At 43.8% G+C, this 18,888-nt stretch overlaps 1 protein-coding gene and 1 non-coding gene across 2 annotated transcripts in view; one reads left to right on the top strand and one right to left on the bottom strand.

The window, feature by feature from the left end:
- Positions 1 to 599: 599 nt before the first annotated feature.
- Klb (klotho beta) overlaps positions 600 to 18,888 on the top strand; it is a 54,355-nt gene continuing 36,066 nt past the window's right edge. The window contains exon 1 of the mRNA XM_045161170.1: positions 600 to 1,358. Within this exon, the coding sequence (XP_045017105.1) occupies positions 615 to 1,358 (744 nt within the window). The 5' untranslated portion in view covers positions 600 to 614. The remainder of the gene's footprint in view (positions 1,359 to 18,888) is intronic.
- On the bottom strand, positions 17,713 to 17,819 carry LOC123453395. The gene has a single exon (XR_006632788.1). It is a non-coding gene; the product is annotated as a U6 spliceosomal RNA (small nuclear RNA).

Genomic DNA, 18,888 nt, shown 5'->3' with positions numbered 1-18,888 from the left:
TTGAAGGCAAGTGTCTTAACTGCTGAGCATTCTCTCCATCCCCTGATGTCTTTTATTATTATTATTATTATTATTTTATTATTATTATTATTATTATTCATTATGACTATCTAATGACTTGTATAGAAAATTGTTTTTCCTGAAATGTGAGATAATAAAATAATCCCTCCGAAGCTCTTAAAAATAGAAAAGCGCATCCCTTGTTTGATGACGCAAGTCTTTTCTGAATGTTTTGAATGTTAACAGGAGAGGTTACACAGGAAAAAAAAAAAATCTCTCTCTCATTCATTGTTTACATATGTTTACTTCCACATTCTAATTACTGTCCCGGGTGCATGCTCCTCTGTCTCACCCCAAGAAGATGACACACGCTGTTGACTGCCTTGGGGCCACCTCCCTCAAATTACGTGGCTCTCCACGAGCCATCCCGAGTCTCCCAGTTCAGGCTAATCATTGATAGGGCTTTACAATCACAGGCTTTTTTTTTTTTTTTTTTTGCAGTCCCTCCGGCAGTGACTGGCAAAGGCAGGCAGGGCTGGGCGGCAAAAGGGTCTCCAGGGAATGCACAAGCTTTCTTCAGCGCTGATGAAAGCTGCCCACGCCGTAGCAAGACCATGTCCAGCCGGGCGCTGCAGAGATCTGTCATGCTGTCAGCCTTGATTCTGCTGAGAGCCACCGCGGCGGGGGGACTCCCTGGAGATGGCAGCGCCGTGTGGGCTGAAAACCCCAGCGTGAGTCCGGTGGATGCGAGTCAGCTGTTCGTCTATGACACTTTCCCCGAAAACTTTCTCTGGGGCGTCGGGACTGGGGCGTTTCAAGTGGAAGGGAGCTGCGAGGAAGACGGGAAGGGCCCCTCGATATGGGATCGTTTCATCCACGCGCGCCCGAGACACGTCAACGGCATCAACGGCTCCAGTGACAGCTGCCTTTTCCTGGACAAGGACTTGTCGGCTCTGGATTTCCTAGGGGTTTCCTTTTACCAGTTTTCCATCTCGTGGCCCAGGCTCTTCCCCGATGGCACGGTGGCGGCGGCCAACCCCGACGGCGTGCGCTACTACCAGACCCTCCTGGACGCGCTGGCGCGCAGGAACATCGAGCCCGTGGTCACCCTGTTCCACTGGGACTTGCCCTGGGAGTTGCAGGAGAGGTACGGCGGGTGGCAGAACGAAAGCATGGTAGACCTCTTCAACAGCTACGCCACGTACTGCTTCCAGACGTTCGGGGACCGCGTCCGGTACTGGATTACAATTCACAACCCGTACCTGGTGGCTTGGCACGGGTACGGAACTGGCATGCACGCTCCGGGACAGAAGGGAAACTTAGCAGCTGTCTACACTGTGGGGCACAACCTGATCAAGGTACGGTACAGCTGGCTGCTCACCAGAGCTCCAGGACAGGCAGGCAGGGGAGCTGGGCTTCAGAGGGCTGCCTGCTGAAATCAACGCAGCCAAACGTGGGCGAACTCACAAGTTCCAGGCTCAGATGTTGCATTCAAAGTCAATGTTTTATTTTTCCTGTCATTATTAACATGTTAATTGATCCAATTCATTTCCTGCACCGTTGTGTATTGAGCCCGTTTTTATAAATATTTTATTTATTTATTTGACAAAGAAAAAGGAGGGGGGGAGAGAGAGAGAGAATGGGCACACTAGACCCTCCAGCCACTGCAAACAAACTCCAGACGCATGCACCCCCTTGTGCATCTAGCTAACGTGGGTCCTGGGGAATTGACCCTGAGTCCTTTGGCTTTGCAGGAAAATGCCTCAACGGCTAAACCATCCCTCCAGCCCGTTTTCAATTTTGATTAACCCTTCTCCCACCCTTCCTTTATTCAATCCCTTCCCCTGACCCCACTTAGGCCATTCCACTGCCGGGCAATCTTCTCCTTAACTTACATATATACAAGACTCTCTAAGCCTGATTTTAATATGTACAGCTATACATTTGAATGTGAGGATAGGAGTTTTATTCTGTGAGAAACCCGAACTTTACACATTAAAAAAAATGGGGACCTCGTTCATTTTTATTTTAGTTTTTTTGGTTTTTCGAAGTAGGGTCTCACTCTAGCCCAGACCGACCTGGAATTCACTATGGAGTCTCAGGGTGACCTCAAACTCACAGTGATCCTCCTACCGCTGCCTCCCAAGGGCTAGGATTAAAGGCATGCGCCACCACGCCCGGCAACATATTTTATTTTTTAAATATTTTATTTATTTATTTGAGAGAGCAAGAGAAAGGAAGGTACACATACACACACACACACAAGGGGGGGGCGAAATGGGTGCACCAGTGCCTCCAGACACTGATAAGAAAATCCAGACACATGCACCACCTTATGCATCTGGTTTATGTGGGTCCTGTGAACTCGAACCTGGGTCCTTTGGCTTTGCAGACAAATGCCTTAACCACTTAGCCATCTCTCCAGCCCTTAAATATTTTATTTTAATTAATTTATTTATGAGAGAGAATGGGTGCTCCAAGGCCTCTAGCCACTGCAAACGAATTCCAGACGCATGTACCACCACGTGCATCTGGCTTATGTGGGTCCTGGGGAATTGAACTTGGTCCTAAGGCTTCGCAGGTAAGTGAAGTGCCTTAACCATTAAGTCATTTCTCCAGCCCTAAAATCAGGATCTCTTTCTGACAACACATCACCTCAGTCATGTTAAGGCACCCCATGTCACTTAGGCATTTGTTGTGACTACTGCTACTCTTGGTGGCACTTAACTCTAAAAAAGTAAATCAACAATAATTAACCTGTCCATATGAAATACATAAATTAAAATAAATACACTCCACATTTGGCTTTATGTGTATCACAGAAAAAGAGGTGTGAGTAATTGTTCTCAGTGTTAAATCAGTAATATTAAAATCAGAGAATATTATGCTCTACTAGGTATTTTAAAGCAGTGTATTTCAAAACCTAGAGCCTATGCCAGGTAAATATTATGTTTATTAAAGCAGTAATGAACATGCAAGCAAAATAATGGCCAATATACATATTGGTTTTTCAAGGTAAGGTCTCCCTCTAGCTGAACTGGAATTCACTATGTAGTCTCAAGGTGGCCTTGAACTCACAGCGATCCTCCTACCTCTACCTCCCAAGTGCTGGGATTAAAGGCATGCACCACTATGCCTGGCCAATGGCTAATATTTTGAGTATTTATTATGCACCACAAATTATATAAAGTACCGGGCGTGGTGGCACACACCTTTAATCCTAGCATTCGGGAGGCAGAGGTAGGAGGATTGCCATGAGTTCAAGGCCACCCTGAGACTCCATAGTGAATTCCAGGTCAGCCTGGGCTAGAGTGAAACCCTACCTCAAAAAACCAAAAAAATAAAATAAAATTATATAAAGTGCTTTTCAGGCATTGACACACGTGACTCTCATAACTTAACAAAATAGGTCCTGTTACTTATTCTTGTTTTGAGGATAAGGAAACAGTGCAATGGATTTGAATAGCTTACCTTTCAGAACAAAATGCAATTGTGTGAATATTGAATATATAAGTGACAACATAACTAAAAACTGTCTTTTTTTTTCTTCCTGGTTTTTGGAGGTAGGGTCTTGCTGAGTTCGAGGCCATCCTGAGACTACAGAGTGAATTCCAGGTCAGCCTAGACTACAGTGAAACCCTACCTCAAAAAACCAAAAAATTTGCTTTAAAACCTTGTATTTTTATGTTTCCCATTTTTCTCTATGAACATAAATTCTATCTTTAAAACAAACTTAGCACTTCTAACAGTAGTGCAAATTTCACTGGGTTTTGGTGTGTTTGTGGGGAGGGATGGTTGTTGAGTGAGGCAAAGTAAATTTACTGAGAAAAAGGTGAAAAGCCCCAAAGTATCAGTCAGGGCAAGGATGCTTGGGATTTCAGCCAACATCCAAAGAAGAGAAAGAAAGGAGAAAACAGGAAAAGTTAGGCTTTTTGAATTAGAACTCAGTAAAGCAGGCAGGTTCAGCATCACAAATTAAGAGCAGCTACCAAAATTTCACTGCTTTAAACTGATGGCTGTGTTTTTAAGTAATTGTGGTTTCCAAATAATTTATCTTATGTCCTTAAAATTTCTAAATCAGTAGCCTAAGTACAAGGCATAATAAGGAGTCTCTTGACATCAGTGGGCAAGTAGAATACACTGTATAGCCCAGTGACCTATTACACCACAGAGAAATCTTGGAAGGCTTGCTCGGTAGCCTGAAGTGAACTTGTTTCCTTATTCTTCATTTTATTTTTTAATTTTTTTTGTCCGAAGTAGGGTCTCACTCTAGCCCAGGCTGACCTGGAATTCACTATGTAGTCCCAGGGTAGCCTCAACCCCATAGAGTTCCTCCTACCTCTGCCTCCCAAGTTCTGGGATTAAAGGCGTGCACCACCTTGCCCAACATGGCCCTTCCTTTAACATTAAAAAAAAGACTAATTTGGGGGCTGGAGAGATGGTTTAGCAGTTAAGGCTTTTGCCTGTAAAGCCAAAGGATCCCAGTTCGATTCTCCAGGACCCATGTAAGCCAGCTGCACAAGGGGACGCACGCATCTGGAGTTCATTTGCAGTGGCTGGAGGCCCTGGTGCGCCCATTCTCTCTCAAATAAATAAATATTTTTAAAAAGAGACTAATTTGATATTTTATGTTGTAATAGAATAGTTTTTCTTCTTGTTTCTCCTTGTAACCTAGAAGAAGCATTATTTAGGAGTTGTTTTCAGAAACATTTATTAAATTAAGGCTAACAGAGCTGGGGGAGGTGGTCTCAAAAAGAAAAAGCCAAAAAATAAAAATTAAGGCTAACATGACTCAATTGACATGTAATTATAGAGTACTTTATTTCCCAGTTGTCAGATACTGAAAAATTATATAGTAGCTATTGAAGTCCTTTTCATTTTGAATGATCTTGAAAACTCCATCTTGGTTTGAAATGTCCCAGTTTGGAGGGAACCTGAATAGTCCAGCTCACCTGAGACTGACCTGGAATTTGGACTCCAGGTCATTGAAGATATGGTGATTTCCTTAAAGCATGTTTAAACCTCTGACATTTTCCAGTAATCCTGCCTACGCACAGAAATTCTACTCTGAGTTTTAAACTGTATTTAGGATGGAATAAAAGTGCCTTTATTATTTTTTTTGGAGTAGCCATGTTTAATCATGCTAATCTCCACCTTAACTATTATGGGTAGTCTTTGCAGCAAGCTTAGGAGATAATTATCACCCCCCATCTTTTTTTTATTTTTTGGTTTTTTTTATTTTTTTGTTCATTTTTATTTATTTATTTGAGAGTGACAGAGAGAGAGAGGCAAATAGAGAGAGAGAGAGAGAATGGGCACGCCAGGGCCTCCAGCCACTGCAAATGAACTCCAGATGCGTGCGCCCCCTTGTGCATCTGGCTAACGTGGGTCCTGGGGAATAGAGCCTCGAACCGGGGTCCTCAGGCTTCACCGGCAAGTGCTTAACCACTAAGCCATCTCTCTAGCCCTTTTTTGTTTTTTTGAGGTAGGGTCTCACTCTGGTCCAGGCTGACCTGGAATTAACTCTGTAGTCTCAGGGTGGCCTTGAACTCCTGGCAATCCTCCTACCTCTGCCTCCCAAGTGCTGGGATTAAAGGCGTGTGCCACCACGCCCGGCTCACCCCCCATCTTGCAGAGTGGTATTTGAAATACATAGCATGATGCTTCCTTGCAGAAAAGTCTCTCTCTCTCTTTTTTTTCTTTTTGTTTTTCAAGGTAGGGTCTTACTCTGGCCCAGACTGACTAGCTATGTATTCTCAGGGTGGCCTCGAACTCACAGTGATCCTCCTACCTCTGCCTCCCGAGCCTTGCAAAAAAATTCTTTACTGACTCTCAAAACTTTTGGGCGGCTAACATGCTAATTTTTTTTCTTTTTTTTTTCATTTTTTTTTTTTTATTTGAGAGCGACAGACACAGAGAGAAAGACATACAGGAAGAGAGAGAATGGGCACGCCAGGGCTTCCAGCCTCTGCAAACGAACTCCAGACATGTGCGCCCCCTTGTGTATCTGGCTAACGTGGGACCTGGGGAACCGAGCCTCGAACCGGGGTCCTTAGGCTTCACAGGCAAGCGCTTAACTGCTAAGCCATCTCTCCAGCCCATAACATGCTAATTTTTCACCTATGCCCCCAAAACACAACTCCAGCCTCATTTCAGTCTCCTTTCTGGCTACTCCCTGCCCATCTTGAACCTCACATGTGTCATATATAATACGTTGCTGGCAGCTGCCTGCGTCTGCCTAGGTAGCCCTCTGCACCCAGCCATTCTAGCTTGACCTATGCAGCCAAAATGCCTTTCTTTTTCTGTTTCTGTTTATTTTGTTTAAATATTTTTATTTACTTGAGAGAGAGAGACAGATAGAGAATGGGTGTGCCAGGGCATCCAGCCACTGCAAACGAACTCCAGATGCATGTGCCACCTTGTGCATCTGGCTTACGTGGGTCCTGGGGAATCGAACCTGGGTCCTTTAGCTTTGCAGTCAAGGACCTTAACCACAAGCTATCTCCCCAGCTGTGTTCCTGTTTGTTTATTTGTAAGCAGAGACAGAAGAAAGGGAGAGGAAATGGGTATACCAGGACCTCTTCCCACTGCAAATAAATGGACTCCAGACACCTGCACAAGGTTTGCATCTGGCTTTCCATGGACACTAGGGAATTTAACCCAAGACATTATGCTCTGCAAGCAAATGCCTTTAACTGCTGAGCCATCTTCCCAGCCCCAAAATGCCTTTCTTTAGCCCTACAAACACTGGTGTGAGAGAGTCAACACCTCTAAACTATTCCTGAGCCCTTTAGGATTAAGTGAGCTCCCATAAGATGTCCTTGTTTCCCTCCAAACATTCACAACTTCTGGTACCTTTTCTTTTCTTTTTTCTTTTTTTTCGGTTTTTCGAGGTAGGGTCTCACTCTAGCCCAGGCTGACCTGGAATTCACTATGTAGTCTCAGGGTGGCCTCGAACTCACGGCAATCCTCCTACCTCTGCCTCCCAAGTGCTGGGATTAGAGGCATGCGCCACCACGCCCGGTTCCTCTTTTCTTTTAAATTATTTATTTTTATTTATTTCAGAGAGAGAAAGTGAGGGAGAGAAAGAAGCAGATATATAGAGAGGGAATGGGCATGCTAGGGCCTTCAGCCACTGTAAACGAACTCCAGGTGCATGTGCCCCCTTGTGCATCTGGCTTACATGGGTCCTGGGGAATTGAACCTGGGTCCTTTGGCTTTACAGGCAAATGCCTTGACCACTAAGCCGTCTCTCCAGCCTGAAACATTTTTTTTATTTTTATTTTAGTTATTTTAACATTTTTATTTGAGAGTGACAGAGAGGAAGAGGCAGATTGATAGAGAATGGGCACGCCAAGGCCTCCAGCCACTGCAAAGAAACCCCAGATGCTTGTGCCATCCTGTGCATCTGACTAACGTGGGTCCTGAGGAATTGAGCCTCGAACTGGGGTCCTTAGGCTTCTCAGACAAGTGCTTAACCACTAAGCCATCTCTCCAGCCCCCGAAACATTTCTTTTACACACACACACACACACACACACACGCACACACATGAAGGATAGGGTTGTGTTTTGGAGGCACAGGTGAGAAATTAGGACTTTAGCCAAAAGTTTTGGGAGCCAAAAAGAATTTTATTTATAGTGTAGAGAGATGGTTTAGTGGTTAAGGTGCTTGCCTGCAAAGCCTAAGGACCCAAGTTTGATTCCTCAATACCTATCTGTTGCAGTCTGGTTCACGTTGCTGGTAGAAATCACCCAACCAAGAGCAGCTTCTGGGAAAAAGATTTATTTTGGCTTACAGGCTCGAGGGGAAGCTCCACGATGGCAGGGGAAAACAATGGCATGAGCAGAGGGTGGACATCACCCCCTGGCCAACATAAGGTGGACAATAGCAACAGGAGAGTGTGCCAAACACTGGCATGGGGAAACTGGCTATAACACCCATAAGCCCGCCTCCAACAATATATATATAATTCCCAAATCTCCATCAGCTGGGAACCTAGCAGTCAGAACACCTAGGCTTATGGGGGACACCAGAATCAAAACACCACATTCTGCTCCTGGCCCCCATAAACTGATAACCATACATGATGTAAAATGCAATGTGTTCATCTGACTTTAAAAGTCCCCATAGTTTTTATCAATTCCCGTGATGTTCAAACATCCCCATAGTCCAAGATCTTTTAACCGAGCCATAATACCAAAAAATAAGCTCAAAAAACCCATAATGGCACAGAATAAATATTCACACTGCAAAAGATGGCATTGAGCATAGCAAAGAAACATGTAGCCAATACAAAATTTAAAACAACAAGGGAAAACATTAAACTCAATTCTAAGTCCAATAACTCTAGTCAGTGACAAGTCTCCAAGTCTGATAATTCTAACCAGCCACAAGTCTCTGGCATTCCAATTCCGCCCCTCCAGCTAGGCTACTCACAGTCCTGGGAAACTTCATCGGGCCGGCAGCTCCTCAGCAGCCATCTCATGGTCCCAGCATCTCCACTGGGTCTCCACTTCAAGCCATGGTTCATCCTCATGGCTCCATCAGGTCTCTATGCAGGCATCCAGCAAACCTGCTTCACACTGTCCGTGGCCATTTCCAAAACACAAGACTGTGTTGCAAACTCAATGATTCTCTTTTGCTTGCATTTCTTTTACTCTACAATACCAGGTAGGGTGCCAATTTGTTAATCCAGGGGGGAATAAAGCAGACTTTGAAGAACAGGACACTCCTTGAGCACTCAGGCCCCTTCAAAAGAATCTACATTCTTCCTATTGCCCCAGCACAGGTCAGCTAGCCCAGTCTTAAAGGTTGTAATCTCTCAGTTGCAGCTGAATGGGCAACAGTTCACCCAAAGATTTTTCTTTCTGTGCCATATCCCTCTGCTCACACCAGTTCATTTATATGCAAAGCAACCCTGCACAACTTCTCAGGACACGGGCATAAGAGCAAGCTTCTCACACAAACTGCTAGCTCAGTCCAAGCAAAGCTCTTTCTCACCCTCATAAGCCAAACCTCACAGTCCATAGTTCTTACTGCATTCAGGTCTTTCAGCTCTGACCAGAATAGTCCATCAAGCTGTACTTACAGCACTGCAAGGCGTCCCTTAGGCCAAGGTTTCAAATCCTTCCACATTCCTCTTGAAAATCAGCTCCAAAAGGCCAAAGCCACACAGTCAGGTGTCTAGCAGCAATCCCACTCCTCGGTACTACTTTACTGTTGCAGTCAGGTTTGCATTGCTGGTAGAAATCACTCAACCAAGAGCAGCTTGTGGGAAAAAGAGATTTATTTTGACTTACAGGCTCAAGGGGAAGCTCCACGATGGCAGGGGGAAATGATGGCATGAGCAGAGGGTGGACATCACCCCCTGGCCAACATAAGGTGGACAATAGCAACAGGAGAATGTGCCAAACACTGGCATGGGGAAACTGGCTATAACACCCATAAGCCCACCCCCAACAATACACTGCCTCCAGGAGGCCTTAATTCCCAAATATCCATCAGCTGGGAACCTAGCATTCAGAACACCTAAGTTTATGAGGGACACCTGAATCAAACCACCACACTATATAAGCCAGATGCACAAGGTGGTGCATGCATCTGGAGTTAGTTTGCAGTGGCTGAAGGCTCTGGTGTACCCATTCTTTCTCTCTCTCTCTCTCTCTCTCAAATAAATGGATAAAAATATTTTTAAAGAATTATATATATATATATATATATATATATATAATTTATTTATTTGAGAGAGACAGAGATAGAAAGAGTATCATCACAGCCTCTTGCTGCTGCAAATGAACTCCAGGTACATGTGCCATGTAAATAATGTTTTTCTTTGTTTTGACTTTTCAAGGTAGGATCTCGCTCTAGCCCAGACTGACCTGGAATTCACTCTAGTCTCAGGGTGGCCTCCTCCTACCTGTACTTCCGAAGTGCTAGGATTAAAGGCATGCACCACCATGCCTGGCAAAATATTTTAATTGATTTATTTATTTGAGAGAGATAAAGAGGCAGAGAGAGAGAGAGAGAGAATGGGTGCGCCAAGGCCTCCCAGCCACTGCAAACAAACTCCAGACGCATGTGCCACATTGTACATCTGGCTTATGTGGGTTCTGGGCAATTGAATCTGTATCCTTCATGGCAAGCACCTTAACCTCTAAGCCATCTCTTCAGCCCACATGCACCATTTTGAACTTTATGTGGGTATTGGGAAATCAAACCTGGGTCATCAGGCTTTGCAAGCAAGCGCCTTCAAGCACTAAGACATCAGCTGGACAAGGCATTGCCTGCCTATAATCCCAGCACTCAGGAAGCAGAAGCAGTATTGTGAGTTTGAAGCTTGTCTGGGTTACATAGTGTGACTCTGTCTAAATAAAATTTTATAACCACATTCAGTCTATATCCTTCTTCCTTGGATCAACAGAGTCCCAAAAATTCATACCAGTTAAGGTAGTAATAGCATCTATTTTCATTTTACTTTTCTTTCTTCATCTCCACCCCCCCCATTTTTTTTTTTTTTCTTTTTTGGTTTTTTGAGGTAGAGTCTCACTCTAACCCAGGATGGTCTGGAATTCACTATATAGTCTCAGGGTGGCCTCGAACTCACAGCGATTCTCCTACATCTGCCTCCTGAGTGCTGGGATTAAAGGCATGCACCACCACATCCAGCTTTTATTCATTTCTATTTACAAGCAGAGACAGAGGATGGAGAAAGAGTGTGAATGAGCTCACCAGGGCCTCTGGCACTGCAAATGAACGCCAGATACATGTGCCACTTGGTGCACCTGGCTTTGCCTGGGTACTGGAGAACTAAAGCCAGGCTGGCAGGCTTTGCAAGGAAGTGCCTTTAACCACTGAGCCATCTCTCCAGCCCTCACTTGATTTCTAAATCAGTAAGTACATATCATAATTTAAGCCTGTAGATTTCCCCCTTAAAATGGAATGTTTGTGGGCCTGTGAGGAAACGGGTACAGAGGTTTGAGAAAATGAGTTTGCTCTTGAGGCAGGAACTCACTGACTTTATTACTCCGTTAAATACTGCCAGCCTCCGTGTGCATTGTGACATTTCATGGTTTTGAAATGTTATCTTCCATAGACACACTGTTTACATGGTGCAAGGATTTCTCAACCCTGGCCCTGTTGACACTGAGGGCTGGATAACTCTGCTGTGGTGGGCTGCCCTGTGCATTAAAGGATGTTGAGCAGCCTTCCCTGACCTCTATCCCAGTAATAATCTCCCTGTCCTACCTAATTCCCCCACTCTCATCCCTGCTTCAGGGTCTTGACCACCAAAAATGTCTCCAGACATTGCCAAACATCCTATGGCAGTCAAGATTCAGTTCTCTTCTTTTTATTTTTATTTTTGATTTTTTTTTTTGTTCCATTTTTCGAGGTAGGGTCTCACTCTAGCCCAGGCTGACCTGGAATTCACTATGGAGTCTCAGGGTGGCCTCAAACTCATGGTGATCCTCCTACCTCTGCTTCCCAAGAGCTGGGATTAAAGGCGTGCGCCACCACGTCCCGCTAGACTATTATTATTTTTACTTACTTATTTATTTGCAAGGAGAGAAAGAGAGAGCGAGCAAGAGTGAATGGGCATGCCAGGCAGAGCCTCTTGCCACTGCCCACAAATGCCAGATGCCACTGGAAATGAACACCAAACTCTTATGCCAATCTTGGTGTCCAGCTATATGGATGGCTGGGGAATTTAACTGGGGCTGTCAGGGTTTTTGTCGTCATCATCGTTTTTAGGTAAAGTCTCGATGAGGCTCAGGCTGACCTGGAATTCACTATGTAGTTTTAGGCTGTCCTCAAGCTCATGGCGATCCTCCTACCTCCGCCTCCAAAGTGCTGGGATTAAAGACATGCGTTGCCACACCCAGCAGCTGTCAAGGTTTGCAAGCAAGCACCTTTAACTCCTAAGCCTCTTATTTTAGTTTTTTTAATTTTATTTTATTTACTTGAGAGAGAGAGGGAGAGAATGGGCATGCTAGGGCTTTAAGATGCTGCAAATGAACTCCAGATGCATGCACTACGTTGTGTACGTGGCCTACGTGGGTCCTGGGGAATCAAACCTGGGTCCTTTGGCTTTGTAGACAAGTGCCTGAACAGCTAAGCCATCCCTCCACCCTCTTATTAGCATTTTTAATGTTGGTAGTTTATTCTATGAATATTTTACATTTGTTTTATTCATACATACATATATATATATATAATTTTTTTTTTTTGAGATAGGGTCTCACTCTAGCCCAGGCTGACCTGGAATTCACTATGTAGTGTCAGACTAGCCTCAAACTCACAGCAATCCTCCTACTTCTGCCTCCTGATTGCTGAGATTAAAGGTGTGCACCAACACGCCCAGCTTACATTTATTTTAAATAAACCTTATAATACAATCCTCAGTAAAATAAACATATAAAACGAAACACTTGACATATTTTTCACACCACACACAAATGCTAAAGATTTTTCAATTCCTCAGGAATATAAGGGATTGCTTAATACTAGGAAAGAGGCTCTTATGACAAGAAATGTTAAGAAACTCTACTGTAGGTCAAGACTTTACCAACTTGTTCCTGAACTTGGAATGAATTTATGTTTCTTTCTTATTTTTCCACTTCCTTTTTATTTAATTATTTATTTATTTTTGAAACAGGGTCTCACGTAGCTCAGGATGTCCTCTTAATTTACGGTGTGTCCTTCTGCGTTCACCTCCCGAGTGCTAGGTTGGAGGTGTTTACTATCATGTTAGGTTTTATGAGGTGTAGGGTTGGAACCCAGGGTTTCACACATGCTAACCAAGCACTCTACCAACTGAGATACCAGCCCAGCCTTTTCCAACTTTTATTGTTGTTGTTTGTTTGAGGTAGGGTCTCACTCTAGCCCAGGCTGACCTGTCTCTGGGTAGCCTTGAACTCACAGCAATCCTCCTGCCTCTGCCTCCTGAGTGCTGGGATTACAGATGTGCGCCACCACAACCAGCATCTTTTCCACCTATTTAAGGAGTTTTCTTTTCTCAATATATTCATTGACAAGAAGTTCATATAACCCTGGGTAAGAGTTACATATTTGACAAATATTTTTTTTGTTTTTATTATTTTAATTTTTATTTATTTGAGAGCAACAGACAGAGAAAGAAAGAGGCAGAGAGAGGGAATGGGCACGCCAGGGCCTCCAGCCACTGCAAAGGAACTCCAGATGCATGTGCCAACTTGTGCATCTGGTTTATGTGGATCCTGGGGAATCGAACCTCAGACCGGGGTCCTTAGGCTTCACAGGCCAGCGCTTAACCACTTGGCCATTTCTCCAGTCCCTTTTTTTGGTTTTTGAAATAGTTTTGTTTATTTATCGGGGGGGGGGGGGGGAGAATGGACATATCAGGGCACTTTGTGCATCTGGCTTTACATGGGTACTGTGGAATTGAACCCAGGCCATCAGGCTTTGCAGGCAAGAGTCTGTAACTTCTAGACCAGCTCTCCAGCCCTCCTTATAACATTTTTTAACTTCTTTTATTGACAACTTCCATAACTACAGACAATAAACCATGATAATTCCCTCCCCTCCCCTACTCTCCCCTTCATAAATCTAATCTCCATTACACCCACTCCCTCTCTCTATCAGCCTCCTATTTATTTTTATTTTTGGTTTTTTGAGGTAGGGTCTCACTCTAGCCTAGGCTCACCTGAATTCACTTTGTAGTCTCAGGCTGGCCTTGAACTCATGGCGATCCTCCTACTTCTGCCTCCCGAGTGCTGGGATTAAAGGTGTGCACCAGCAGGGCCTGGATTCTCTTTCTCTCTCTTTTTTTTTTTTTTAGCTTTTTTTTTTTTTAGCTTTTTTTTTTTTTAGCTTTTTTTTTTTTTATTGACAAACTCCATAAATAATCCATGCTAATTCCTTCCCACCAACCCCCACTTTCCCATTTGAAATTCCACTCTCCACCATATCCCCTCCCCCTCTCAGTCAATCTCTTTTATTTTGATGTCATGATCTTTTCCTCCTCTTATGATGGTCTAGTGTAGGTAGTGTCAGGCACTGTGAGGTCATGGATATCCAGGCCATTCTGTGTCTGGAGGAGCACGTTGTAAGGAGTCCTACGCTTCCTTTGGCTCTTACATTCTTTCTGCCACCTCTTCCTCAACCCTGAGCCATGGAAGGTGTGATAGAGATATTTCAGTGATGAGCACTCCTCTGTCACTTCTTCTTAGTCATCCCAAGGTCACCTCCATATGAAAAGAGAAGGTTCTCTACCAAAAGTGAGAGTAACGTTAATATATGGTTATGAACATTAAGAGAAGTGCTTACCGGGCAGTTTGGTGAGCATAGTATATACATTTAGCCAGACACCAGCAGACATTACACTCCTAGGGCTCATGACTACCCCCCTTGTAGGTTTTCAGTATCAGGGATGTATTCCCTCCCATGGAGCAGGCCTCCAGTTCAATTAGATAGCAGTTGGTTCCCCCCACAACAGACATGCCACTATTGTACCTGTTGGCTCATTTGGCCTGGCTGGCCAAATTTAAGGCTTGCAGTGTTCACTGTTGAGTATCTTCACTGGTGATTTCTCTTTCTCCTATTGAACTGTATGCAGTATAGCTTTTTCCAGCTTTCTGTCAGCTCATCTATATGGCCTGTAATGTTTTGGAGGTATCAGGGACCTCCCTGGCCAACAACTTACTGGAAGGTATCCCATCCCTGGCACTGAAAATTTTCTAGTAACAATCTACAGATTTTGAGTATTTCATTGTCCAAAAAAGTAGGTTTCCATATGACTTATTTATATCCTCTTAGCTTTTGATTAGCCCTCTCTCCACCTTTCCTTTACTGAGTCTCTTCCCTTGACCTCACTTAGGCCTTTTCACCCCCATTAATCTATTCTACTTACATATATACAATACCATCCTATTCAGAACCCCCCTCCCTTCCTTTCTATTCCCTTTATAGCTCTTTTCTAGCTTACTGGCCTCTGCTACTGAGTTTTCTTCCTACTCACACAGAAGTCCAATCATCTATACTTAGGATCCACATATGAGAGAGAACATGTGACCAGCCCTAAATTTTTTTAATGTTTGTTTATTTATTTATTTAAGATATAGAGAAAAAAAGAAAGAATGAGCACACCAGTACCTCTAGCCTCTGCAAATGAATATCAGATATAGGTGCCACCATGTGCATCTGGCTTACATGGGTCCTGGGAATTGAACCTGGGTGCTTTGGCTTTGCAGGCAAACACATTAACCACTAAGGCCTCTTTCTAGCCCCCTTTATTGTTTTTTTGTTTTTTTTAATTAATTAATTTATTTATTTATTTATTTGAGAGCGACAGACACAGAGAGAAAGACAGATGGAGGGAGAGAGAGAGAATGGGCGCGCCAGGGCTTCCAGCCTCTGCAAACGAACTCCAGACGCGTGCGCCCCCTTGTGCATCTGGCTAACGTGGGACCTGGGGAACCGAGCCTTGAACCGGGGTCCTTAGGCTTCACAGGCAAGCGCTTAACCGCTAAGCCATCTCTCCAGCCCCCCTTTATTGTTTTTTGAGACAGCTCTGTCTATGTAGGCCAGACTGGCCTTGAACTCACAATCCTGCTACTGCTATCTCACAAGTGCTGGTATTTCAGATGAGTGCTACCATGCATGGCTTCAAAACTAGTATATTTTTAAATTTGATGCTGTTTATTACTCACAATGTGCACAGTCAAGTATTAAGTTGGCCAGGACAATGCATGGCTCCTAGGCAAAACCAGTATATTTTTTTAAGGAAGTTTTTTTGTTCATTTGTTTATTTATTTGAGAGTGACAGAGAAAGAGAGAAAGAGGCAGATAGGGAGAGAGGGAGAGGGAGAGAATGGGCGCGCCAGGGCTTCCAGCCACTGCAAATGAACTCCAGACACATGCGCCCCCTTGTGCATCTGGTTAATGTGGGTCCTGGGGTATGGAGCCTTGAACCGGGGTTCATAGGCAAGCGTTTAACCGCTAAGCCATCTCTCCAGCCCCAGCATTTTTTTTTATATGCATTAAATCAAATTTTAAAAAGTGATAAAACTTCTTGTAGAGAATTACTAAAGATAGTTTCTACAACCCCAATGCCTTTGTTAGTCATAAGAGTCACAAGTTGAAGGCTAACATTAGTATCAGAAAACCTTCAAGCCGGGCGTGGTGGCGCACGCCTTTAATCCCAGCACTCGGGAGGCAGAGGTAGGAGGATCGCCATGAGTTCAAGGCCACCCTGAGATGACAGAGTTAATTCCAGGTCAGCCTGGACCAGAGTGAGACCCTACCTTGAAAAACCAAAAAATATATGTTTGTTTGTTTTGTTTTTCGATGTAGGGCCCAGTTTTTTTTTTTATTTTTCATTTTTTTTATTTTTTGGTTTTTTGAGGTAGGGTCTCACTCTAGCCCAGGCTGACCTGAAATTCACTATGGAGTCTCAGGGTGGCCTCGAACTCATGGTGATCCTCTTACCTCTGCCTCTCGAGTGCTGGGAATAAAGGCGTGTGCCACCATGCCTCACTAAAAAAAAAAAAAAAAATTTAATTTATTTTATTTATTTGAGAGAGAGAGAGAAAGAAGCAGATAGACAGAGAAAGAGAGAAAATGGGTATGCCAGGGCCTCCAGCTACTGCAAACAAGCTCCAAATGTATGTGCCACATTGTGCATTTGGCTCACATGAATACTAGGGAATCAAACCTGGGTCCTTAGACTTCACAGACAAGCACCTTAACTGCTAAACCATCTCTCCAGCCCCTTAAATTTTTTTTTTCATTAAAATAATCTATGGTAAAAGAGAATATTTGGTCTCATTGAGCATGGTGGTATATGCCTTTAATTCCAGCACTCAAGAAGCAGAGGTAGGAGAATCACCATTAGTTCAAGACCAGCCTGAGACTACATAGGGAAGTCCAGGTCAGCCTGGACTAGAGTGAGACCCTTCCAGGAGAAAAAAAAACAAACAAAAAAAACACTGAGCATTCTCAGTCCTATCATTATATAGTACTAGGAATATGGAGCCTAGACCAGAACTTTCTAATTTATTTACCAATAATGAGTGACTCACAGAATTAACTAAAGCAGTCCTTTGGACTCTGAAAGTGCTACCTAAAAATGTTTTGGGGGAATACATAGGTCAGTGACAACCAGGACCTTTCATGATTCAAGGGTTTTAGTATTAAGGGAGCTCATTGCCAGGTATGGAATCCCAACACTTGGGAAGCAGAGGCAGGAGGAATCCTACAAATTTGAGAACAACCTGGTCTCTGTAGTCAGTTCCAAACCAGCCTAAGCTGTGTAGCTAAAGCCTGGCCTGTTTCAGAAAAGAAAGAAAGAAAGAAAGAAAGAAAGAAAGAAAGAAAGAAAGAAAGAAGGAAGGAAGGAAGGAAGGAAGGAAGGAAGGAAGGAAGGAAGGAAGGAAGGAAGGAAAGAAAGAAAGAAAGAAAGAAAGAAAGAAAGAAAGAAAGAAAGAAAGAAAGAAAGAAAGAAAGAAAAGAGTGAGTAGAGAGAGAGAGAGAATGCATTGCTTGGTGGTTCTTCATGTCCTGGCTGAACCAGAGATGGTGTCTCTAAGTCTTAAATAAAGGGCAAGGGTTTGCTGTTATCAGGTCTTCTTTCATGGTAATCCATCATGGATTTTACACCCCCTCCTCTTACCTGATCTCAAACGTCAGCAGGTATTATGAGGCAAAGAAAAATCTTTTCTCTCTCTCTCTCTCTTTTTAAATATGGAACACTTCATGAATTTGTGTATCATCCTTGCACAGGGGCCATGCTAATCTTCTCTGAATTGTTCCAGTTGTAGTATATGTGATGCTGAAGCAAGCACAAGAAAAATCTCAAACACAAAATGGAATTCAGTCAGGGGTGGTGACGCACGCCTTTAATCCCAATACTCAGGAGGCAGAGGTAGGAGGCTCGCCATGAGTTCGAGGCCACCCTAAGACTACACAGTGAATTCCAGGTCAGCCTCGAAAAACCAAAAAAAAAATTATTATTTTTTTTTTTTTGCAAGCAGAAAGAGAGAAAGAATATGGGCACGTCAGGGCCTCTTGCCACTGCACACAAGCTCCAGACAATTTATGCATCTGGTTTTACATGGGTACTGGGGGATCAAAACTGGGCCCAAGCTGGGCGTGGTGGCGCACGCCTTTAATCCCAGCACTCGGGAGGCAGAGGTAGGAGGATTGCCATGAGTTCGAGGCCACCCTGAGACTCCATAGTGAATTTCAGGTCAGCCTGGGCTAGAGTGAGACCCTACCTCGAAAAACCAAAAAATAAAAAAATAAAAAATAAACTGGGCCCAAGTGCCTTTAATGGCTGAGCCATCTCAACATCCCATGGAAAAAAATATTGGGTGGCTGAAGGGATAGTTCTGGGACCCACATAAGCCAGATGCACAACGGGGCACACATATCTGGAGTTCATTTGCAGTGGTTAGAAGCCCTGTCATACCCATTTTCTCTCTCCCTTTCTCTCTCCCTCTTTCTCTGTCAAATAAATAAAAATAAAATATTAAAAAAAATTATTTTTGGATTTTAGAGGTAAGGTTTCACTCTAGTCCAGGCTAACCTGAAATTCACTATGTAGTCTCAGACTGACCTCGAACTCATGTTGATCCTCCTGCCTTTGCCTCCCAAGTGCTGGGATTAAAGGTGTGCACCACCATGCAAGGCAAGCAATAATAATAATAATAATAATAATAATGATAGTAATAATAATAATAATTGGATAAACTGTTGTCTGAATGGTAAGCAATGGCCACACATGTAGACTATAGCCTGGGCTTGGTTCTTCAGGTGAACTAGACAGGTAAGCTCATTTCCTCACCCCCTGGCTCACTGTCTCTAGAGCGGGAATGAGTGCGCCTGCGCTAGAGGACGTGAGTTAGGAGGAGA

Source organism: Jaculus jaculus, chromosome 11, assembly GCF_020740685.1.
Source record: "Jaculus jaculus isolate mJacJac1 chromosome 11, mJacJac1.mat.Y.cur, whole genome shotgun sequence".
In the NCBI taxonomy this organism is placed as follows: domain Eukaryota; kingdom Metazoa; phylum Chordata; class Mammalia; order Rodentia; family Dipodidae; genus Jaculus; species Jaculus jaculus.
The sequence above is the reverse complement of the archived record's forward strand: the minus strand, read 5'-3'. Positions and strand labels throughout refer to the sequence as shown.